Source organism: Panthera leo, chromosome A2 (assembly GCF_018350215.1).
Source record: "Panthera leo isolate Ple1 chromosome A2, P.leo_Ple1_pat1.1, whole genome shotgun sequence".
NCBI lineage: Eukaryota > Metazoa > Chordata > Mammalia > Carnivora > Felidae > Panthera > Panthera leo.
In genome coordinates, this window is record NC_056680.1 from 8,279,970 (window position 1) to 8,304,676 (window position 24,707).

General features: G+C 48.3%; 1 protein-coding gene and 1 non-coding gene across 9 annotated transcripts in view; one reads left to right on the plus strand and one right to left on the minus strand.

Annotated features, from left to right (window-relative positions):
* SMARCA4 (SWI/SNF related, matrix associated, actin dependent regulator of chromatin, subfamily a, member 4) overlaps positions 1 to 24,707 on the plus strand; it is an 89,714-nt gene that overhangs the window by 26,738 nt on the left and 38,269 nt on the right. For all 8 annotated transcript variants that reach the window (XM_042928449.1, XM_042928448.1, XM_042928450.1 and 5 more), the window contains exons 9-17: positions 628 to 801; positions 2,003 to 2,170; positions 2,288 to 2,338; positions 7,055 to 7,185; positions 7,361 to 7,418; positions 15,509 to 15,630; positions 17,169 to 17,319; positions 18,088 to 18,251; positions 23,811 to 23,877. In XM_042928449.1, the coding sequence (XP_042784383.1) occupies positions 628 to 801; positions 2,003 to 2,170; positions 2,288 to 2,338; positions 7,055 to 7,185; positions 7,361 to 7,418; positions 15,509 to 15,630; positions 17,169 to 17,319; positions 18,088 to 18,251; positions 23,811 to 23,877 (1,086 nt within the window). The remainder of the gene's footprint in view (positions 1 to 627; positions 802 to 2,002; positions 2,171 to 2,287; positions 2,339 to 7,054; positions 7,186 to 7,360; positions 7,419 to 15,508; positions 15,631 to 17,168; positions 17,320 to 18,087; positions 18,252 to 23,810; positions 23,878 to 24,707) is intronic.
* Positions 13,437 to 13,552, minus strand: LOC122214737. Its single transcript, XR_006200092.1, has one exon. It is a non-coding gene; the product is annotated as a U5 spliceosomal RNA (small nuclear RNA).

Sequence of the window (24,707 nt, forward strand, 5' to 3'; positions counted from 1 at the left end):
ACCACTGTTAGCAAGGGTTTTTGGTATATATCATTCCAGGTAGCTTTCTTGTGCGTGCACAGAATAATCAGAAGTAAAGTAGCCACCTGTAAACAAATACGTACACACGTTCTGTCTTTAAGTATTGTGGAAGCGTGATTTTTAACACGTATGTTGTGTTCCTCAGTGTGTCCAGCATCCAGTAACTTCTGCAACCATTTTCCTGTTCGGGCACAGGTAGCATGTTCTCAACCTTCCAGTGTTAAAGAGAACGCTAAACTGGGCATTCTTGTATTTGAATTCTGTTGGCCAATGTCTGCTCGTTTTCCTTAAAGTAAATTCCTGGCAGTGGAATAATTGGTTGGAGGGTCAGAGCGTTTCGAAGTGGTTACGTTCAGTGCCAGGTGGCTCCAGCAAGGCGGCTTGCCCTGTTGTACACGAGGGAGGGCCCTTCCCACCGGTCACCGGCATGGAGTGTTTCCTTGTCCAGAGAACGCCGAACCGCATAGGCAGACGGTGTCCTGGTACTGTTTTGGTTATGTCCTCTTGGTTTTAAACCAACTGCCTTTAAAGTTTTGTCTCGGCTGGGGCAACACTGTAGTGAGCCTGTGGAATAGCCAGTCCTCTTTTCTGTGTGTGTTCCTGCAGGAATACCTCAACAGCATTCTGCAGCATGCCAAGGATTTCAAAGAATATCACAGATCGGTCACAGGCAAAATCCAGAAACTCACGAAGGCCGTGGCCACGTACCACGCCAACACGGAGAGGGAACAGAAGAAGGAAAACGAAAGGATTGAGAAAGAGAGAATGCGGAGGCTCATGGTAAAGTCCTGCCTTCGTGACGTCGTGTCCCTTTGTGTGTGCTTTGGGTGTGACAGACACCAGGGATCGATGACCCTGTGTTCTGCTGAGGCGGTTGACTGCTCGAGTTAGTGTTGGGACGGAGAGAAAGAACGGGCTTGGGTTTGGGCCTCCAAGAGACCTGGTCTGAGACCTTTGCCTCTTCATTCCACCAGTGATCAGAAGACCTTAGGCTGGCTAGCTTGTAGCTCTGTATTCTGCCCAGAAAAGGGAGGGGGCACCGACTCCAGGTTCGAGAGTGACCGATGTGATCCCTGTCCTCCGTCCCACCCTTTGTGTCTGGCTATTCAGAGGCGATTCTCCAGCTGGGCAGATATTGGCAGGCCCTGCTCTAGGCACATGGCCACAGGAGTAAGAAGCGTGCAGTCCCTACCCTCACGGCTGCCCCCACTGGCCCTAGAGAGGCAGGTGCCCAGGCGGAACCAACTAGATCATTTTGGATGGTGTGAAGTACACTGACAAGAAAGAGGCGGGACGAGGGAGTGGGGGTTTATGGGGTGTGCTGGGAGGGTGGCATGACTCCCTGGACGAAGTGCCTCCCAGGGATAGAGGAACCAAGGTTAAGAGCCTGAAGTGGCAGAAAGCCAAGTGCGAGGCACAGCAGGCAGCCCTTAGAATAGCGTGGTGAGGGCATGAGTGATGCCAGAGTCCCTAGGGCAGTCCTGTTGGGCCTTGCAGGCCATGAGGAAGGCTTTAGATTTAATTCTGAGCATGAGTGGGAGCCACAGGAGGCTATAAACTGGGGGTGACATGATCAGGTTTATTATCAGAAAGCCAGGAGGGGCTTGCTGCACGCGTCTGTGACGGTAAAATGGCCCAGACCAGAAAGAGTGTTGGATTTGGGGTGTATCTGTGGACACAGGGGCCAAGACTTGCTGTTGGCCTTTTCAGATGACCTCTGGCAGAAGCATGTCTGTCTAGCAGGCCCCCTCAGGGTCCGCCCTGGGTAGAGGTTGAGGAAATACTGACGGGGGAGTCGATAGCTACGTGGAGGGTGTGTATGCAGCACGGCCGTGGTGGAGGCCCAACACTCCCTTAGTGCGGGCTGGTGGCCAGTTAGCAACCCCCAGTGGCCTTCTTGACCCCGGGTTCCCTGCCGTGGGCGCTAATGGATGAGCATGTGTCACTTGCAAGCAAACGCCATAACCTTGCCGTTCTGCAGGCTGAAGATGAGGAGGGCTACCGCAAGCTCATCGACCAGAAAAAGGACAAACGCCTGGCCTACCTCTTGCAGCAGACGGACGAGTACGTGGCGAACCTCACAGAGCTGGTGCGGCAGCACAAGGCTGCCCAGGTCGCCAAGGAGAAAAAGAAGAAAAAGAAAAAGAAGGTGTGCTGGGACCCCGCCCCGTGCCTGCCCTCCTGATGGGACCCGAGCAGCCGTCTTGGTGCGGGTGCCGCTGCCTCCCCAGGCAGGGAGTGACCGTGTCTCCCTCTTTACTTCCAGAAGGCAGAAAACGCAGAAGGACAGACGCCTGCAATCGGACCTGATGGCGAGGTGAGGAATCAGGGGCTTCCTGGAAATGCCACCCCAGCCCTGGGAGCTTTGATCTATTTCCTCCTTTACATTTTTATAGCTGTTTAAAGCTCACCAGAGCTCTGTGACAGTGGTAAGAATCCACATCTGTCCCCTGCCACGTCCCACCCCTCCTCAACCCCACCCCCAGGAGGGTACGTGGTTAACTCCTGGGTGTGTTTGCTTCCAGACTTTTTTCCTTTGCACATGCCATTGTTTTTCAGTGTTCACTCTCTCATAATTACAGGCCACAGGATTCCTGCCTACTCCTCACCTGGGTTCCCTGTTTCCACACACCACTTTTTCCAAAACCGTTTGGGAGATGCAGACAGGACAGCCCTTTACCCCCCACTATATTTCCTAAAAACAAGGTCTGTCTTTTCCATGGATGCAATAATACTATGATCAGATCCACAGCTCTTATTAAGGTTTGGCCAGCTGTCCCTTTAGTGTCCTTCACAACGACTCCATGGCCGAGCGTCTCATTCAGTGACGGTCTGTCTGGTCTCCTTTGATCTTGAACAGCTCCTCACTTCTTAGCCTTTTCTGACCTTGGCATTTCTGAAGAGAACAAGCCAAGTATTTCCTATAAAGGCTTTTAGTTTGGGTTTGACTTGCTATTTCTCTTTTGGCTAGATTCAGGTTATGTGTTCTTGGCAACAAGACCCAGAAGTGACGCTGTGTTCTTCTCCGTGCGTCACGTCGAGAGTGCATGGCGTAGACTTCTTCAGTCACTGGTGACATTGACCTTGATCCCTTGGTGTCTGCCAGGGCATCTCGGCTGAAAAGTTACTGTTTCTCATTTTGTGATTATTAAGTACCTTCTGGGGAGGTACTGGAGGCTCTTTAAACATATTTTAACTCCTCAAACTTCTACCCACTAGCTTCTGTATCCATTAATGACCTCCGCCTGTATCCGTTTTTGCCACGATGGGTTACGTTATGGTGATTTCCTGCTCCCCCCATCCACCCTGATTTCTTCTGCATTTTGTAGATGACTTTCTACAGGAAGGAAAAGCTTTTTGTCTTCTTTCCCCTGTGGCTCTTGGAACAGTTTGCCAACCCCTTGTACCAACTCATAGGATTCTGTTTTAGTTTAATCCTTACGGTCATTATCTTGAAGTTCAAATTGTTTGAATTTGGGCCAGTAGGAGCCCCTTCAGATTGGCTCACGTATCTTTTGAGGGCTTCCTTACTTCTTGCACACTGAAATGGCCCAAGTTCATCTTCTGCTTTCTCTGCCCAAACCCTGGAAGTCAGTCATTTCTCCACGGTGCCTTGGTTCTTTTTACCAGAGAAGAATATGTAAAAAAACAAGATCTCTCTTTCTTTCTCTGTCTCCATTTCTGTTTATTCTATACGTAAGTAAGGTAAGTTGGCAAGCCCTACGCCCAAGTGTGGCTTGAACTCACGATCCTGAGATCAAGAGTCGCATGCTCTACTAACTAACTGAGCCAGCTAGGTGGCCATCAAGATCTCTCTTTAGATGTGATTATTGGTACAGGTTGTCATTGCTTCTAGGCCCTCTTATCAAAAAGATCTAGGAAATCAGTTTATATCTGCATCACTAGTTCTATATATTCAGAACCTTCAGTTCACATGGATACTTCTGTGTGTATCCTTCTCTCTTTCCATACCGTAACAACCTGAAACCTGGCTTCCATTAGCCATGCTGTATTTCCTTATTTGCTCAGTCTTAGAACATACAGGAAGTAATTCAGAATTGCTAACTTGCACCCTTCTGCAAAGGAAGCCTCCTGGCTACTTTAGTTTGTGTTTGGAGCTATTCAGCCTGAAATTGTGTGCTTCAAATACTGCATTTGAAAGTTACTTGGAGGGGGCATCTGAGTGGCTTGGTCAGTTGAGCATCAAACTCGATATCGGCTCAGGTCATGATCCCAGGGTCATGAGATCAAGCCCCACGTTGGGCTCCGCATTGGTCTTGGAGCCTGCTTGAGATTCTCTCCCTCCCTCTCTCCTCCTCTCTCCCTCTCTCTCCTGCTCTGCGCCACCCCACCCTGAAAGTTACTTGGATTAGTTTTTCTCTGTGCTCCCATTAGTGTGGGTTCCTCCATCCTTGTTGGTTTTACTTATTTACTCATCATTTATTTCGTATGTAAAACGTGACTAGCCTGCTTCTAAAAGTCAGAACTGGGCAAAGTGGCCCACTCAGGGAGGGGCTGCTGTCCCCACGCACCGTTTTTTCTACCACATTCCTACCCGCCTCCCAAAAGCAGCCATTCTCACTCAGTACTCTCATTTGGGAGAAGGACGTTTCAAAGGGACAGACGTAAATAAGAGGCGTTTCCTTTCCCACCGCCCGCCCCCACGCCCTCCTCACTCCCACCTCCCAGAGGAAAAGTGTGAGTAAGCTTCGGGGTGTTGGCTCTGGGGCCTTTTCTGTATGTGAGCCACCAGATGGTTTTCTTTTTCCAGCTTTGCATTCTGTCTCTGACGTCTTCCCACATTAGCTCACACACGCTCTCCTTATTCTTTGCAGTGTTGCCGAAATGTAGTATTTCTCGCAGAAAATACCTAAATGGTTTGATGAGAAGCGGAAGCCCCTGTGGCACCTGCTCTCAGGAGCCTGCATGTTGAGCCCTGGTTGGTCTTCCCTGCACTTCCAGGAATCTTTATGCCTGTGTCCTTTTTTGGGTTGTTGTAAGACCACTTGGGGCAATCTGGACATTAAGCTAGACTCTTTCCATTTAGCACAGTATCTTGGGCCACTGTCCATATCAGGCCATTCATTCTGTTTTAATTTTATCATTTCGATGTATTGGAATCTCATTCAGCTTTCAGACTGGTAGTTTAGTTCGCTTCCTATTTGTAACTGTCTGGAAGGTCCTGCACTGCTTGTTCTTGATGTACCACCCCCTGCTCCTTCCCTACTGGTGGCTCTTTCCCATGTTCCCTTACTCCTGTGGCACACGCTGTTGTGAAGAGCCTTCTTGTACGGTACCTTCTGATGCTCTCTCCTGGGCAGCTTGGCCTGCCCTTACAAAACACCATGGCCTGGCTGGCTTAAATAGCAGACTTATGTTCTCACAGTTCTAGAGGCTGTAAATCCAAGATCAAAGTGCAGCAAGGTCAGTTCCTGGTGGGGCTCTCTTCCTGGCTTATAGATGGCTGCCTTCTTGCTGTGTCCCCATATGAGGCGAGAGAGCAAGCTTTGCTGTCTCTTACGGGGGCACTGTCCCATCCTGAAGGTCCCACCCTTGTGACCTCAGTGAACCCTCATTACCCCCCAAAGGCCACATCTCCATGTAGAGCCACACTGGAAAGTTGGGGCTTCAGCATTCGAATTCTTGGGGACAAGGTGGAGGGGGGACACCATTCAGTCCATAGCAGATGCATACTTTTTCCTGTAGGCCAGATTCCTGATGGGAGTGACTGGCAATGAACTCAGATACGTATTTACTTCATGAGATTTTTATCTTAAATGTTATATTGAAATTTTGAGAATGTGGGCTGGCATTTTACTACAGCAGAAAGCCTTCGTAAGGCCATGTGGGGCATTCAGGGGAAAAAGTCCTAGGGCAGAAGAGTGCAGTAAAGGGAGTTCTGTTGGGTAACCTGTGGCCGCGCCTCCTATTTGCTTACAGTAGCATCACTCAGTGGTGACCATGACTTGTGCTTGATCTCAGCCAGTGGTTCTCAGCCTCGGCACATGTGAATTGCCTGGGAGCTTTTTAAAAAGGCCCAGAGCAGTTGAATCAGAATTTGGGGGTAGGGAGAAGTGCAGGCGTCAGCCCTGTTAGCCACTCCTGGGGAGCATTTGGGGGGTGAAAGCCACTGATTGGGACTGATGCAGGCAGTCCGCAGAGCCTATTCATGTGACCAGTGGTTACTGTCACCTTCCATGGCGGGCAGCTTTGAGGGGGAGATTGGTCGCAGTCTCTACGTAGGAAGCTCATCTCTACCTAGAGTGTGGGCCATGTTGACGGTGAGTGTGACACTTAGAGGGGCCGAGGGGGCGGGGATCAGTTCCTGGAAGATGCAAACGAAAGTTTAAGCAAGAACCTCCTCCTCCTCTTGGAGGTTTTCTCCAGGAAATTCTAAGGAGCAAATGGAGGGGGGAAATGTTCTTCCAATGTTGACATCTCAAAATGAGAAACTGAGAAATTCCGTATTTGTTGGTAAGAGGAAGGTAGTTGTTTTGTTTTTCAAATATTCTAGTTAGCTGTTTAACAGAAAAGGATGAGGATATTTGAGGAGGTCTACAAAGGTAGTATCAGTTGAAAGAATCAAGGGCCAGAAGAATGCGAATAATGTAGTCATTTGTGTATAAAGGGAGAGAAATGAATCGTTGTGTCTTCTGCACGGAATCCGTCTGTAAGGGTGCATGGGAAACAGACACCGGTAGGCACCTGTGCAGAGAGCTGTCAGATGGGGCCTGGGGGGGAGAATGGGCCGGGGGCGGGTCCGCACCTCGTACCCTTGTGGATTTTGAACTACGTGAATGTATTACGTATCTGAAAATGAAATACCGTGAGGAAGCAGCAGTCATCCGGTGATTCTGTGTTATTACTGGATTATTAATATGTCATTAATCCATTTTCACAACCAGTGGCCATGTTTGGTGCCATTTTGGGGGGCATGGAGTTGGGAGGGCGCTTCCCCAGTTGGCCCTAGTTGGCAGAAGCCTGAGGTACGGATACCACAGAATCTCCGGTTACACATGTGACTCTTTTTCAGCCTCTGGATGAGACCAGCCAAATGAGTGACCTCCCGGTGAAAGTTATCCACGTCGAGAGTGGGAAGATCCTCACGGGCACAGATGCCCCCAAAGCAGGGCAGCTAGAGGCCTGGCTTGAGATGAACCCCGGGTGAGTGGGGCCTCACTTTCAGATGCAGCCAGGGGTCCTGAGCTGGCCTCGTTCCAGGGGCACTGGCAGCTGGGGGGTGATTTGGCTTTCCTTTAGAAACAAGCCAGTTTGTTGAGGAAAGTAAATCCTATGGGTTCTGGGGAGATGTATATTAAATCTTGACTGTTTTTTCTAGGTATGAAGTAGCTCCAAGATCTGATAGTGAAGAAAGTGGCTCAGAAGAAGAGGAGGAGGTAAGAGTCCATTTCCTGGCCGTCGTGGCTCTCGGTGCTTTGTTGTGGTAACTTCCACACCTTGGGCATCCGTCATCCCTTTGCATCGTGATCCTTTCCTGCTCTGGGTGGGCACCGTGTGGAGCAGGAAGCAGGCCCAGGGCAGCTGAGGCCCCAGTCTTGGCTGAAATTTGGGGCTTTAGAGCTGCACTTTCTAGTAGGGTAGCCCCTAGCCACATGTGACTCTTTCAATCTTAAATTAATCAAATTAAATAGAATTTAAAACTCCCCATCCTCAACTGTACCAGCCGCCTTTCAAGTGCTCAACATTTGAAGCTCCGCCCTCCAGAAAGATCCGTGCGAAGTTGTGGTCATTAGATCGTGTACGTTATCGCCCATTATAATTCCTTCTTTGGAAACATAAATGGTTGCATTTATTGTGTGAATTCTCTGAGTCATTTAATTATGCCATGTTGAGGTGATATTTCCTTGGTTGCCAAAGCTGTAAACGGAGAGCCTCATTCCTCTCTCCGTTCCAGATTGCCTCCTTGGGAAGGATAACTCAGGGAACGGTTTCATAAGGGGGCGTCTCCATCATTAGCATCCAGATGGGGGCTCTCTGTCACTCCTCCTTCACTTGTGGCTTAAAGTGTCTTAAAAGGCTTTTTTCAGGGCCTTAAAAAGCTTTGCCACCTTTTCACAGGCGTTTCTTTGATTGCTGTTACAGTGGAGCATTTTGTTCAAGTTAACTAACCGTTCTGATATTTTCTGTGAATGTTTTGCATTGTTTGCCCATTTCTAATCAGTTACGAGTGTTTTTTTTACTGATTTTTAAAGTGCTCTTCAGATATTTCCCCCAACCTGAAATCCGCATAGTATTCACCTATAATCTTTTGTTTTGTCCTGTTTTTACTCTCCTTCTTGCCACTTGAGGTATCTGGGGTTTATTGTGTGTAGGGCCTGGGACGGCGCTCCCTCCCTACCCTTAAGAGGAATGCTGCAATTCAGTGATTTGTAGTAAATTTATAGACTTGTGTATTCACTACCACAGACCAATCTTAGAATGTCCTATAATCCACAAAATCCCCTTCCTCCTGGTTTACAGTTTGTTCTGACTACTTCCTACAGCTCTAGGAAACTGCTGATTGACTTTCTGTCTCTGTAGATTTTGCCTTTTCTGCATATTTCCTATAAATGGAGTCCAGTAACATGTAGCATTTTGTATCTGGCTTCTTTCAGCTAAAATGTTTTTGAGGCTCATCCACGTTGTTTGTGTATCAAGAGGTCATTGCTGCTTATTCCTGAGTTCTGTTCCCTTGTATGGTGAACCCCACTTTATCCACTCACCAACCGATGAGCATTTGTGTTTCCGTTTTTTGCTGTTATGAGTAATGTTGCTATAAACACTTCATACGTTTCCATACGTGTCTTTGTGCGGACATATGGTTTCATTTCTCTTGGTAGATACCTGGGAGTGGGATTGCTGGGTCATATGGTAAGTTTATGTTTGCCTTTCTGAGAAACTGCCAAACTGTTTTCTGAAGTGGTTATACCATTTCACCGGTTCCAGTTTCTCCATATTCTCGTCCACAGTTGGTGTTATCTGTCCTTTCGATTATATCCATCCTGGTGGGTGTATAGCAGTATCTCACTGTGGCCTTAATTTGCATTTTCCTAGTAACTAATAACGTTGAGCATTTTTTCATATGTTTATGCACCATTCATGTATCTTCTTTGGTTGAACGTCTATTCACATTTCTTGCCCGTTATTAATTTGTTGTTTGTTGTCTCATCATTGAGTTGAATTCTTTATAAGAATTCTTTAGGGGCGCCTGGGTGGCTCAGTCGGTTGAGCGGCCGACTTCGGCTCAGGTCATGATCTCGCGGTCCGTGAGTTTGAGCCCTGCGCCGGGCTCTGTGCTGACAGCTCGGAGCCTGGAGCCTGTTTCAGATTCTGTGTCTGTGTCTCCCTCTCTCTGACCCTCCCCTGTTCATGCTCTGTCTCTCCCTGTCTCAAAAATAAATTAAAAAAAAAACAAAAAACGTTAATAAAAAAAAAAATTAAAAAAAATTGTTAAGTAATTCCTAGTTTCACTTTAAAAAAAAAAAAAGAATTCTTTATATATTCTTGGTACATGTTCCTTATCAAATCTGTAATTTACAATATCTTCTGCCAGTTCCCTAGTCAGTTTGCCTTTTTTTTTTTTTTTTTTTTTTTTAAAGTTTATTTGTTTTGAGAGAGACAGAGCGTGAGCAGGGTACGGGCAGAGAGACAGGAGAGAAAGAATCCACTGTCTGCGTAGAGCCTGATGTGGGCTCCAACTCACAAACCGTGAGATCATGACCTGAGCCAAAACCAAGATTGAAATGCTTAACCAAGACTGAGCCACCCAGACACTCCAGTTTGCCTCCCCCCCCCCCAAGTAGTGTTTCTTCAGATGCAAAAATGTTTTAATTTTAATGAAATCCAGTTTATCAAATTTTTTTGTTCATGCATTGGTGTTTTGGTGTTACATCTAAGAACTCTCTGAAGTCACAAAGACTTTTCTTCTATGTTTTCTTCTAAAAGTTTTGTAATTAAGGCTCTTACATTTAAGGTCATGGTTGAATTGACTGCCACCTGTGGTCTGAGATACAGGTCTAGATTTTTTTTTTTTTGCGTATGGATATCCATTTTATCTAGCACCATTTGATGAAAAGACCGCTCTTTTCTTCTTTGGTTAGTCTGTGGGAAATCAGTTGACGATAAATTAAGGGTTTTTCTGCCTCTCATTTCTTTTCTATCAATCTTCATGTCTTTGTGTGACTACCACTTTACCTTGATGATTGTAGCTTATAGTAAGTGTTATTCCTTCACTTTTGTGACTTCGATTGTCTATTCTAGATCCTTTAGGTTCCTATATAAATTTTAGGGTCAACTCATCAGTTACTACAAAAATGCTTGCTAGTTTTTTTGTTTTTTTGTTTTTTTTAATAAAATTATCCTGGATTTTTTAAGTTTGTTTATTTATTATAAGAGAGACAGAGACAGCACAAGTGGAGGAGTAACAGAGAGAAAGGGAGAGAGAATCCCAAGCAGGCTCCACACTGCCAGCGCAGAGCCTGATGTAGGGCTCAATCATGAAGCTGTGAGATCATGACCTGAGCTGAAACCAAGAGTCAGACGTTTAACCAACTGAGCCACCCGGGCACCCAGGGAATTTTTTTTTTTTTTTTTTTTAAGTTTATTTAGTTTGAGAGAGACCATGGACGTGCACGTGACCAGAGGTGGGGCTGAGAGAAAGGGAGAGAGAGAATCCCGAGCAGCAGAGTCCAAAGCAATGCTTAACCCCAGGAACTGTGAGGTTATGAGCTGTCAGCACAGAGCCTTATGGGGGGCTCAAACTCACGAACTGTGAGATCATGATCTGAGCTGAAGTCGGATGCTTAACCAACTGAGCCGCCCAGGCGTGCCCCATTTTGTCTCATATTTTTTAACTTTTAAGTTGATTGTCTGATTTTCGTCTCTTACCTATTAATATGATTTATTATGTAAGTTAATTTTTAGATAGTATACCAACCTTGCTTCCCTAGGATAAGTCCTACTTTGTCCTGTTGTATAATCTTTCCTGTGTATCGCAGTGTGGCTACTATTTTGTTGAGGACTTATGGGTCTATATTCATGTGTGACATTTTTGTCTCGCTTTGTAGTTAACATTGGCCTCAGAATGGATTGAAAAATGTTCTCCTGTACTTTCTGGAAGAGTTCATGAAAGTTTGGTATCCTTAATCTTAACATATTTGGTAGAATCACTGCTGAAGCCATCTGGACTTGGCCTTTTCATTGTGAGAAGATTTTTATTTACTGATACAGTTAGCTATTGAAGATTTTTTTTTTCCCCAAATTTTTCCATTTCTTGACTCAGTTTCAGAAATTTATGTCCTTATCGTATTTCTGTGGTTTCATAGTGATCTCTTTTTCATTGCTCATTTTGGTGATTCAGTAATTTGTCTTTCATTTTTTGGTAGTCAAAGTTTAGTTTACTCATTTGAGACTTGTTTTCCTGGTATACTTGTTTAAAGTTACATTCCCTTTAGGCACTGCTGAAACTACAGCCCGTAAATTTTGATATGTTGTTTCTGTTTTTATTCAGTTCAAAATATTTCCTAATTTCCCTTGTGATTTTTTTTTTAATTTTTTTTAATGTTTTTATTTATTTTTGTGACCGAGAGAGACAGAGCATGAGCAGGGGAGGGGCAGAGAGAGAGGGAGACACAGAATCTGAAGCAGGCTCCAGGCTCTGAACTGTCAGCACAGAGCTGGATGCAGGGCTGGAACTCACGAACCATGAGATCATGACCTGAGCCGAGGTTGGATCCTTAACTGACTGAGCCACTCAGGTGCCGCAAGAGTTTTTCTGTTTTTGTTCTCTAATTTAATTTTCTCGTGGTAGGAGCGCACGCCTGGGTGGTTCAGTCATTTGAGTGTCTGACTCTTGATTTCGGCTCGGGTCATGATCCCAGGGTTGTGGGATCAAGTCCCGTGTCAGACTCCATGCTGAGTGTGGAGCTGCTTAGGATTCTCTCTCCCTCTGCTCCTCTCCCCTGCTTGTGTGCATGCACGAGCCGCGCCCCCACCCCGATAAATACATAATAATAAAATAAAATAATTTTCTCGTGGTGTAAGATTACTTGGTATGATTTTTCTTTCAAATTTACAGAGACTCATTTTATGGCTCAGCATCCTATGGAATGTTTCATGTTCACGTGAAAAAGGATTCTGCATTTTTTTGGGTGTAGTGCTCCGTAAATGAGAGTTCAGTTGGTGGATAGTGTTGTTCAGGTCCCGTATATCCTTGCTGACTTTTGTTTAGTTGTTACGATGTTTTTGAGGACGAAATGGGAAAATCTCTGTTTTTGTTGAATTGTTCTCCTTTAAATTCTGTCAGATTTGCTTCATGTATTTTCATGTTCTATTGATAGATATACTTAGTTGTTCTGTCTTCCTGATATATGTGATATTTTATCATTATTGAATATCTGTCCTTGTCCCCAGTAATATTTGTTTTGAAGTCTGTTTTGTCCAATGTTAGTATAGTCCCTCCAACTTTCTTATGGTTACTGCTCGTTTGTGTAGTCTATAGTTTTCCATTCTTTTACTTTAAACCTGTCTGTTCATTTGAATCTGAAAGAGCAGGTAGCTAGATCTTGCTTTTTAGATCTAGTGTGACAGTGCCTGCCTTTTGATTGAACCTTAGACTAGTCACATTTAATGTAATTATCAATATGACTGTGTTTACATTTGCCATTTGGCTATTTCTTTTCTTGGTCTTAGGTCTTTTTGTGTTCCTCTGTGCCTCTTTTTGCTGCCTTTTGTGTTCAATATTTTTTATTGTACTGTTTAATTTCTTGTGTAGACTTCAGTTGTCACTGTACCTTTTAGTTATTTGTTTTGTAGTAGCCCTGGGGATTATAATATGCATCTTAATTTATCATAGTATGTTTCAGATTAATACCATCTCCATTCTGGTAAAATAGAGAAATTTACGTTCCAATGTAGCTCTATTTGCTACCCTTCCTTCCTGCTCTGTTGTCACATATGTTACACCTGCATATGCTCTAAACCCTACAATGCAGGCTTCTAATTCATACTGCATAGAATCTTATGATTTGGTCTGAATAAGTTAGTAGAGAAGAAATAAAGGAAAATGTATTTATAGAGTCTTTTTATATTGATCCATGTGTTTACCATTTTTAATGCTCTTTATTTCTTGGGGTTTGAGTTAGAGTCTGTTAGCAACAAGTTCCCTCAGCCTTGGTAGATCTGGGAGTATGATTTCTGAAGCTTTGACTTTGGAAGGATAGTTTAGTTGGACACAGATTTCTTTGTTGACAGCCTTTTTCCTTGTGCATGTGTCATTGCACTGCTTTCTGGTCTCTGTCTCAAATGAGAATTTAACCACTAATTGTAATGACGCTCCTCTGTACTTGATGGTTCATTTTTCTCTTTCTTGCTTTCAGTATTGTTTGTCTTTGGCTTTTTTTTAGCAGATTGATGGTGAACTCTCTTTATATTTATTCTCCTTAGTGTTTGTTCAGCTTCTTGGCTGGGTAGTTTCCACGGAAATCTTTAGTAAAAGGCGAAAGATTTATACAGTCTGAGAGAAACCAGAGTATTGGCTGGGTAGTTTCGTGTTTTTCATCAAATTTGGGGCTTGCTGTCTTTTATTGAGATTCTGTATTTGTTGACTTATTGTGCTTAAAGATGGTTTCCCATGGTTCTTTGAACATATTTGTAATAATAATTGCTTCACAGATTATATGCTAAATTCAACATCTGGGGAAAGAGACAGGTTCATTTGCTTTTTCACTGAATACTGTAATCACCCTTTCCTCTTTTGCTTGTCTTCTAATGTTTAGTGGAAACCTATGTTTAGCTACGCTGTATTCTGACTCCCACCCCTGGGTGGTGGTTTTTGGTGGTGGTGTTTGTTTAGTAACTTACTTGGGCTAAATCTGTGAAATTCTTGCTCTGGTGGCGTGTGCTACCTTTGGTGTCTCTGCTCAGTTTATTTTTTTGTTTTCTCATTTTCATTTTTAATTCTGGCTTTCTAGGAATAGGCCATGTTTCTTTGTAACTTAGTAGTTATCCAGTGATTGGGCAGTGATTGTGCTCGGACCTCTTGAGCCAATAATACAGCTTCTGTCTCTGGCAGATGGATAGAATGTATAAAGGAACACATTCCAGGTTCAGGCCGTTTTCAGGTCCACCCTGGCTTTTACTTTCTGTGAGGTCCTTTTGCATTTTCTGTGTACCTGGTCACGGGCTCAGCCCGTGATGCGCTTTCCCAACCAAAGTAGAAAAGCTGGCAAACAACCCCACTTTATTTCAGCAGTGCCAGTGGCTGGTAGGGGCAGTGCCCACTGCTACGAAATGACCGCGTCCCCATCAGACTCAGCTGCCGGTGCTGTTGGCCTGGCCGCCCTGGCAGAACCTTCAACGTGGAGCCGGGGGACGGAGAGATGGAAGCGGACCCAAGTGAGAATGCTACCGTCTCCCACTCTTCTTACCCGACGTTCAGCGGTTTCTCAAGCATTAATACTTCTCAGGCCCCCAGAGCTCCGAAATGGTTGCTCTTGCCAATTTTGTTCGGCTTTGAAGATGGTTTTCCAGGAGCGAATTTGTAGACTCCCTCCCTGAGACTTAGCTGGAGGTCCCACCCCATTTTAATTCCAGACATAGTATGTCAGCTAGGAAAAGTCTGTACCAATTATGATTTTTTTTTTTTTACCCAAAATGTTTGTGCTGTTATCACCTGTTCATTATTCCGAGTGATTTATAAAGTTATTTTGCATTCTCCAGGGGACATCCCATGGGATTTTGATTGGAATTAATTAGTAGTTTCATCACAGATACCTTTTAGTTTTATCGCAGTCCCATTGTACATCAAGACAATTATCTACTGGCACTTTGTCTGATTTACCAGGGAATACAAGAATGGTTTCACATGGGGAAGTACATTCGTGTGTGTTTTGTCACTATGTCACACAAAATCCCTTTATCACGTCCTCCGTAAAGGCTGAAAAATCCCAGTAATGAAGAGTAACTGATTTATTATTATACCTAACTTACAAGTTCATAGAAAACCGCTTGGTAAACTAGGATGCCTATTATCAACAGCGTTATTTGACCGAGCGCAGACGTTTTAGCCATGTCGATAAAGCCTAAAGTAAGTCAGGAGCAATAATGTCGAAAATTTGCTATCGAGTGTTTAATACTTAGAAAAATCCAAGAGAAGCAAATCAGAAATGGCTTTGAGTATCAGGTCGGGCAAGGAATAAGCTTGGTAGTATGCATTTTGTGATGGGAAGGCACGGTGCAGGAGGAATCTACTCTACTAGTAACAAGAATCCAGAGTCCCTTGAGGTAGCCTTAAAGAGAAGTGTCTGTATTCTGCTAGGAAAACTGAAAATCATAGCACTGAGGAGAAGAGCAAAGAGGAGGCACGACACATTCTGGGATAGTAAGAGGGCATGGAAACAGCGCCTGCTCCCAAAGCATTCTCCCCCTGGGAGCCCTCTGCCTGTCCCTGTGGGGTGGCCTGAGGTGACGTGGGCTTGTGTCTTGGTAGGAGGAGGAAGAGGAACAGCCGCAGCCAGCACAGCCTCCCACCCTGCCTGTTGAGGAGAAGAAGAAGATTCCAGATCCAGACAGCGATGACGTCTCGGAGGTAGACGCCCGGCACATCATCGAGTAAGGCATCCCTCCCCAGCCTCCTACTCTGCCAGCCCCCTTTTCAGGGCGGCAGCAGAGGGCTGTCAGGACTCCCGCCTCTCTACGGACGGCCCTCCCTGCTGTCCAGCCCGCAGACAGCAGACGTTAGGGACTGTAAACAGACCAAGCAGATTTACTTCGGATTTCAGTCACTTTCATAGGCGTTGACTAGCCAGTCTGTCCGTTGACATGGTTCATCTTGTGCCTAAGAGGTAGTTAGTTATACAACAACAGCCACCTCAGGCTGGGTCCCCAGGCCGCCCTCCCCACCCCACCCCACCCCCTCCCTGGAGGAGACTGTTGCCAGCGTCGTGTGTCTTCGGAGACAGTTCGTGCAGCAGCAAGCAAAATGTGTGCGTGTGTTTCTTTTTACTGGTACACGTGTATCTATCCAGGCCCGCTTTTCTGCCCCTGGCTTTTTTCACCGAAAGTTTTCTCTCGGAGGTGACGCAGTGTCTGTACGCAGTGTCGTCAGTGACGTTGTGTGTTACATCTTCGTGTGTTAGCCCGTCCCTAGTGGCGCGCATTCATGTTATTTCTCATCTTTTGCCTTTAGAGGCACAAGTACAGCTAATATATCAATGTAGTTGTTGCTTATGGTACGCAATTAATGGATGCTTTTGAAAAGAAACTGAGAACTGAGAGTTGTGTACGCTCTAAATATGACAGACATTCATCTAGAGCAAACATGCAGTCCTTTGAAATCCTTAGAGAAGTAGGGAAAAGCCCACTAAGCTCACTGACAGATTCTTAAGGAGATAGAAAACCAGAAACCACAGCACACTATAAAACAGTGTGACAGAAGTCGGATCACGTGTGTCTGTCACATTCATAAAATGTAATAGTTTAAAGTCACTTTTTAGGAGCATCTGGGTGGCTCAGTCGATTAAGCGTCTGACTCTTGATTTTGGCTCAGGTCATGATCTCACGGTTTGTGAGTTCGAGCCCCGCGATGGACTCCGCGCTGACCATGCGGAGCCTGATTGGGATTCACTGTCTCCCCCTCTCTCTCCCCCTCTCTCCCCCTCTCTCCCCCTCTCTCCCCCTCTCTCTGCTCTTCCCCCGCACATGCGTGTGCTTACGTGCACTCTCTTGCCCTCTCTAAATAAAAAATAAAGTCACTTTTTTAAAAGAATTCCAGGTTAGATCATAAAACAGCCACAGTGTAAATGATTCTGGTCTTGTGTGAGGCTGTTCAGTGTGCGCTTTCATTTTAGCCTCACGAGCGCTCAGTAGAGAGAATGGGCTGGAGGACGGGCCTCTGGCTGAATGATGCACTCTTTCTGTGATGTGGCAGTGACTTGATTCCTGTTCCGGGAATGTGGGGTCGGGACCCACGGCCCCTGAGCCCAGTCTTGGGCCCCCCTGGATTAGTAGTTGCTGCCTGGCCCTCCCTCAGACTGTCTGGCTGCACTTGGGCTTATGTGATGGCTGTCAGGCCGTGGGTCTTTGGGCAGGAAGCATGTCGTCACAGGTGGGAATGTGTGTCCTCACGGTGTTTCCATCTTAACTCCCAGGAATGCCAAGCAAGATGTTGATGACGAGTACGGTGTGTCCCAGGCCCTGGCACGGGGTCTGCAGTCCTATTACGCCGTGGCCCATGCTGTCACCGAGAGAGTGGATAAGCAGTCGGCGCTCATGGTCAATGGTGTCCTTAAACAGTACCAGGTAAGGTCGGAGGGGCACATCCACACGGCACTCCTGGGGTTTCCAGGGTGTGGGTGGCTGCCGAAGTCACATTCCAGTCTTTGTCTCTGGACATTCGCTCTTCCCCTCTGAACCTCCGTTTTCCTGATCTGTTAGCCTAGCCTCCAGAAGGAGTTGAAATTGTGCAATAAATCTGGATCTGCTGGGTGCTTAATGTATGCCGGGCAGAACAGGAGGCTGCTATCTGTTCTCTTCTAAGCGCTAAACAACCCTATTTAGTGCATGCTTCCATCTCCGCATTTGGCGGACGTGGGGGGCAACCGAAGAACAGAGAGGTGAAGTGATTCTGCAGAATCACACAACTCGGGAGTGGCCAAGCCAGGACGGGCCCAGGCGTGGGCGCACGGGTGCTCAGTGCGTGTTCCCCGGAGCCCTGCAGTGAGGCAGTGAGGGCAGGGAGCTTCAGTGTCAGGAGCCGGTAGCTCTGCTTTCTGTTGGCCGTTCCAGGTAGGAACTTACCTGTTCGGATGTGGACCAGAAAAAGAAATTTTATAGACACATATCACCGGCAGGGCAACCCTGTGATTTTGCAGGAGTGATTGCTGAGGATAAGGATAAGTAAGAAAGGACTGGGCTGATTGACAGCGAAATACCAAAAATCCCGATGACCACGGGTGGTTCGTGGCCAGGACAGACTTGTGCCTGGCCGTGCTGAGTCTCTGAAGCGCGGGGAATGCTCTCGTACCCGACTCGGGCTTCAGTCCCGGCCACTTGCCTCTCTCCATGCAGATCAAAGGCCTGGAGTGGCTGGTGTCTCTGTACAACAACAATCTGAACGGCATCCTGGCTGACGAGATGGGCCTGGGGAAGACCATCCAGACCATCGCCCTCATCACGTACCTCATGGAGCACAAGCGGATCAATGGGCCCTTTCTCATCATAGTACCTCTCTCGTAAGTGCTCTCGTCCTTGGGGGGTCTGGGAGGGTCCAGCGGGAAGGCCACGCGGCTCGGGTTCACGTCACCTCATGGCTTCTTGAAAGACCCCGTCTCCAAATACAGACCCATTCTGAGGGGACTTGGGGGGTGGGGCACACAACTTAGCACCCGGCATCCTTCTTCTGGTTTCCAGGGGCAGGATGGGAGAAGGGTGGGTGATGGAGGGCCCACCTGTCATCCCTATCGGGGCAGCTCTCACAAGATGACCTTGGAGTGCTCTTCAAGTCCACCAACCAGCACATTGCACACAAGGTGTTGCGGGAGCCAGACCGGCTCCCGCTAGCAGAGCGGAGGAGAGCCATTTGAGGAAATATCACTACCTCTTTCTCCCTGGGGCACGGGGCCCTCTGGTCCACCTCCCTTCCTGGCTGTGGCAACCCCGGCACTTAGTGTGGTAGGCTCTGGGTCCTCCAACTGAGTCCCGAAAAGGCTCTTACTCACCACCTCTTGGCACTGCTGACCTCCTCCTCCCGGCAGGCAGCCATGTGGGGCCAAGATTCACCAGCTGCCCTGGGCATCCGTCTTCCTAGGTCAGCACTGCCACAGCGTGGTTCACCTGCCCCAGAGCTTTTCGAGAAGTCCTGGGGCTGGTTCTCATTGACCCCAGCTCCGGTTTCGTGTCCTGCACCAAACCAGTCCCAGGCCAGGGGACGGTCCACCCTGATGTGGCCAGGCCTCTGTGTACGCGCTTGGCCTGGCCCTGGAGGGAAACCCCCTGCCTTCCGCCAGCACTCAGCAGTGACCGCTTCGTCCTCGAATCGGCCGTCCGGGCTGAGCGCTCGGGCCGATCCCACAGGAGATACCCTCCCGCTTTGAAGGTGGCCAGGCTGCCAGAGGCCACGCAGCCACGGCTGGGGGTCCCAGAACTCTCCCAGCATCTGCTTGGGCAGGTTTATTTCTTCCTCCTGCTTTCCCTTCCTCGTCCTCGTGTGAATTTGGCTGTGCTGCTGGAACAGAGCTGCGCAGAAGGAGAACTGTTCGCGGCGGCAGAAGGGCCCAGGCTGAGGACGGATGGCCTTGCCTCCCCCTCCCCCGCGGTCAGACCCAACCTCTCAGCTTTCTGTTGCATTTCTCCATGTGCCGTCTCTCGGCCCACCAGGGACTGAAGTCCCCCCTTTTTGGGCCCCTCCCCCCAAGGGGTAAGGTGTGAGCTCATCTCTACCAGAGTGGTTCACCCCCGCGTGCTGGCCTATAACGTGGGTGTTTCGTTTTCATTTTAAAATTACTTCATTTATAAATAGTCGCAAAATCAGAGTAAAGATTTTCTGTATGCCTTTCACCCAGCTTCCCAAATCTTTGCGGCTCCAGGGCAGTTCTAAAGGCAGCACTGGTCACGAATCTAGAGACCTCATTCACGTGTTGTCTAATGTCCCCACCGACGGCCCCTTTCTGGTCCAGGCTCCTACTTTTGTTGTCGTGTCTCCGCGACGTGTCAGTGACACTTCTGCGGTCCGTCTTCATCCTCGATGATGTCGACACTTGAATTCTGCTTGGGCGTTAGTAGGCTGTCCCTCAGACTTTGTTTGTGTTGCATGCCTGGCCCCGAAAGTCTGGTAAGAATCCCCGAGAAGGGATGCTGTGCCCTTCCAGGGGCCATGTTTCAGGAGGCACGAGAGATTGAGAGGCCCGGTCAAGGGAGAGGATAACTTTGGTCTCTGTTATGTGGTGCCTGCTGGTTTCCCCGTGTGATCCTAGGAGTTTTCCTTTGTAATTCAGAAGTCCCTGGTGGGGAGGCATTTAGAGTCCATGGAAGTGTCCCATTTCTCATCACACTTTGCCCAGAGATTTCTGCATCCATCAGATGAGTCTGGCTTGAGACACCTACCCCAGCAGGAAGGGCTGATGGTGGTTTTCTTTCCAGTGCACCTCCCACACTGTGGGAGATCCACCGTAAGGAAGAACTGTACCTTCTCCATGTACTTACTGATGTGTATAACTTTTTTTTTTAATTTTTTAAAATGTTTATTTATTTTTGAGAGATAGAACGTGAGCAGGGGAGGGGCAGAAAGAGAGGGAGACACAGAATCTGAAGCAGGCTCCAGGCTCTGAGCTGTCCATACAGAGCCCAATACCGGGCTCAAACTCAAGAACCACGAGATTGTGACCTGAGCCGGCCACTTAACCAACTAAGCCACCCAGGCGCCCCTGTTTTCTGTAACTCTTACCTGAAACTGGCAGAATGGAGACTTTATTTTCTTGGTCAGATTATTCCAGATTTGGCCTGTGGAGACCCTTCAGGTTGGTTCCCGTTTCCTTCCGACATGTCCCGGTCACTGTGTCATGCTTGGTATTGGCTTGAGAATCGTTTTAGCTTTCGAGAAAAGTTGTAGAGGTACTACTGAGAGCTCTGCGTGCCCTCCCCCAGTTACCCTGTTGTGAATAACATCTCACGTGACTGGTACGTTTGTCACAACTCAGGAGCTGGCACTGGCACATTACTGTTAACTCCAGCGTTTACGCCCCTCTCTCTACTTTTCTCCTGGCATCTGGCTGCTGTTCTAGGACCCCACACTGCAGTCAGCCTTCTCAGAGCCTTGGCCTTCTGTGGCCAGCAGGCACTTCTCACATTCCATGTTTCTGTTCGTCTTGACGGTTTCAAGGAGGACAAGCCTGGTGTTTTGTAGGATGTCCCTGAATCTGTCTGTCTGGTGATTTTTTTCATGCTTGGACAGGATGCTCGGTTTGGGGGCTAAAGAACACAGGGGTAAAGTGCCCCTGTTGTGACATCATATCAGGGGCAGTTACTGTCACTGTGCCTTGTCACTGGTGATGTTGACCTTGACCACCAGGTTGAGGTCCTGTTTGTCATGTGTCGACACTGTGAAGTTACACTTCCTTCCCCCTTCCATATTGTATTCTGGAATAGTCACTGAGCTCAGTGCCCATATAAACGAGCAATTAAGCTCCACCTCTTTGAGGGAGAAATAGTTCTGTAAATTCTTTAGAATTCTTATGTACAGAGGAAGTATTTCTTCTCCCCATTTAGTTTATTTAATCATTTTAACCACTTTTTTTTTTTTTTTTTTTTAGCATTATTTATTTATTTTGAGAGAGAGAGCGGCAGAGCGGCAGAGCGGCAGAGGGGCAGAGAGCGAGAGGGAGAGAAAAAATCCCAAGCAGGCTCTGCACTGTTAGCACCAAGCCCAACGTGGGGCACTATCTCACAGACTGAAATCATGATCTGAGCAGAGATCAGGTGTCAGATGCTTGACCGACTGAGCCACCCGGGGGCCCCTATTTAATCGTTTTACATCAGTGTGGACTCATGGGTACCGAGTTTAGACCTTGGTCTATACAGCAGTAGTAGTATATTTTGTGGCTCGGATCATTCCAGCTTTGACCGCGGGGAGCTTTCAGTTGGGGCTACTGTGTCCCTTTGATAGGCCCCCATCACTGGGGGGTATCGAGGCACCTAGTTGTTTTTGGTACCCAAAGGTGCCCCCAGCTCAACTTGTATACTTCCTGCCTAAGGCCTAGAATCGGCCATTTTTTCTAAGAGGCCCCGGTTTCTCTTCTTAGAGGTCAGTATTAGAGACGAAGAGCTGGGTGCTGGGTGTGCCTGGTGCCCCCGAAGTGTCGTCGTCGCTAGCGGGCCCTGTCAGCGCACAGCTCTGGGCGATAAATATACGCGTTTATCTAACGTGATTTCTGTGTCTGGTCACGTCCAACGGCTGTCTCTGCCTCAGCCACAGAGCTCTTTCTGGGCTTTCTTACTTGCTCATCTGCAGTGTACGTGGATGGCTGTGTGTGCACGTACAGCAGTTTCCAGGTAGTTCATCTGTGCGAAGCAGCTTTACCGATTGGAGTACCGTGTTTAGATCCAGTTCCTTTTGTCTTGCGGCACAGTTTCCTGTCAAAATAACTTTTCCCAAGGTTCTTTAAGTTGGCTTCAGCGAAGGGACGCTGTGTGTTGATCTTCAGGCTTTTTACACCCACGTCCCACCCAGACAAGTGCCTGGTCGTTGGAATGACCTCTCCTCTGGGCCAGAAGAGCTCCTTTTGCCCTAGGGAGCTGTTTTAGACATTGAGCGTCCAGCTGTCACATCTACCCACTGAGACAAACGAGTTTCCTCGTCCTGCCTCCCTCTCGATCTCTGTCTCCCAGCCTGTCTCCTCAGTCTTCCCTGCCCCCAGCTCTCTTGGGTCTTCCCCCCCCCCACTGCACACGTTCCCCACACCTCAAGTTTTGGCCCTCAGCTTCTTTCTTGGTGCCTTGACTGTACACCATTGCTCCATACAGTAGAATCCAGACTTGAGAGACTGGACCAGGGCAGTCTTGCTGATCCTCGGTAAGGGGTAACCTAGAGCCAAGCCATCTGAGGCAGGCCCAGTGGCCCCAAGATGCCAGGACCCACGCTTTGACAGTTTTTTTTGCTCAGGACTTTTGCTTCTAGCCTTCTTACCTCGTGGTTGCAAAATGGCTGCACTGCCTCTGTCATTTCATATGGGTTCCCAGGGTGGTGGACAGGGCAAAGGGCAGCTGACTGTCCCCCGCCCCCCCCCCCCCCCCCCCCCCCCGCTTCTCCTCCCTCCTTTGAGTACTTTCCCCAACAGAATCTTGAACTTCATCTCATTGGCTCCAACTAGGTCCTCCCTGTTGGCCCTAGTTGCTGAGGAGCCTGGGAGCTAGGGGTTTACGATGAAGACGGTACCCCCCTCAGTGGAGCTTCTTGCAGTGGAGAGCTGGCTGAGCCACAAGCAGTCTCTGCCACTCGGCCTCTGAGTCCTGTCTTTACAAACTAACCAGACTAGACTTTCTGAGTAAATTCCCTTTCTCGCCGGAAATTGTATATCCCAGTGTTTCCCAGGGAACCCACCCACCCCCTATGAACTTGGCTTTATTATTGTCGTCACCCTCCTGAGGCTCTGTCTCACAGTTCCTGGTGAATCGTGCCTCCTCATCTACCCGCCAGCCACCCCCATGCCTGCTCACGGCTGCTTCCTCTCTCTCCCCACTCTTCCTGGCCTTGCTCCTCCCATGAAGGAGCAGACGAGAGTCTGTGTTGCTGCCCTGCACCCAGCCCTTCACCCGAGGCCGGCACACTCTCCCCATCTCCGTTGTCTCCTACTGGGCAGGAACCTGCAGGGGCCGCCATTTTCATTTCAAGGTGCACAAAGAACGTGTGGTGTCTCCCGTGCTCCCCGGTGTCCGGAACACACTCTCCAGCACGGCTCTGAGCCTGAAATGAGCCACTGTGGGTCTGCAGTTTTCCTGGGAGCCGGCTCACGACGCGTGGCATGTTCTCCTAGGGGCCTGGGACCCCACAGCAGTGACAGGACTGGTTCCCAGGTTCAACTCCTGGGTCTGGCCTCCTGCAGCCACTGGTTCCAGCCCGGGGCCGCTCTAGGCTCCTCCTACCCAGGGCATCACCCCCTCGTCCCCCACGCTGTCGGTTACTTGGCCAGCTTGAGCATCACGGCCAAGTCGGCCTCGTGCCCCAGCGAACAGTGGCTTAGACGGGAGCTGTTGATGAATGAATTAGCACCTGACTGCCCCTTCCTTATTTCCATCAGCACATTGTCAAACTGGGCATACGAATTTGACAAGTGGGCCCCCTCCGTGGTGAAGGTGTCCTACAAGGTACGTCACAGCCTGAAGAGATGGACGTGGATGAGGGCAGCGGAGGGGTGGGAAGGGCAGGGGAGGGGTGGGGAGGGCAGGGGAGGGCAATCCACTTGCATGACTCACAGGGTGCGTATGCCCACGTTTTCCTGTGCTGTACACACGGGACCATGCTATTCGTGAGAGGTTTGGATCGTCTATTTCACGGTGATGCTTCTTTTTAAGTGATGCCGTGGACTCAACATGTGGCATCCGGTGACATCAGCGCATTCACTGCAAGATTTTGTTCTTGTCACCCTGGCTTTGGTTAAAACCCATTCACGTAGAAAGACCCAATGAGTGTACTGTGGTCTGTGGGACATGGGACTTGTTCACCCCGCGAGGAAGACACTCATTGTGCCTGTTGTGTCAGTGGGGAAACTGAAGCAGAGAGGGCAGCCCGGTTGTGTCCTTGGCTGCCAGGCTCCTAGGTCCAGGCTCTTCACCCTGTGCTGGGAGGCTCTGGGCCACATGATGTGGAGGAGGGGGTCCCGACACCGGGAACAGTGTGGGCAGGGGGAACTTGGTGCATTTAAGGAGCTAAGAATCGTTCTGCTGGCAAGAACTTCTGGGACCCAACAAAGCTCCGTCAACCTGGAACGTGAGCCTGGAGAAAGCACCGTGTCTACATCCTGGGGCCCTGGTCACAGGCTCAGTTTGGAGTTTGGAGCTGGGGAGGGGCAGGGCAGGTTTGCTAACCGGGGAAAGGGCTGGAGCTATGTGTCTGGGAGTGCTCATGGCGCCCGCACGAGCACAAAAGGCCCTGGTTTCCAGCTTCAAGGCCTCAGAGGAGGCCTGGGAAGAGGAGG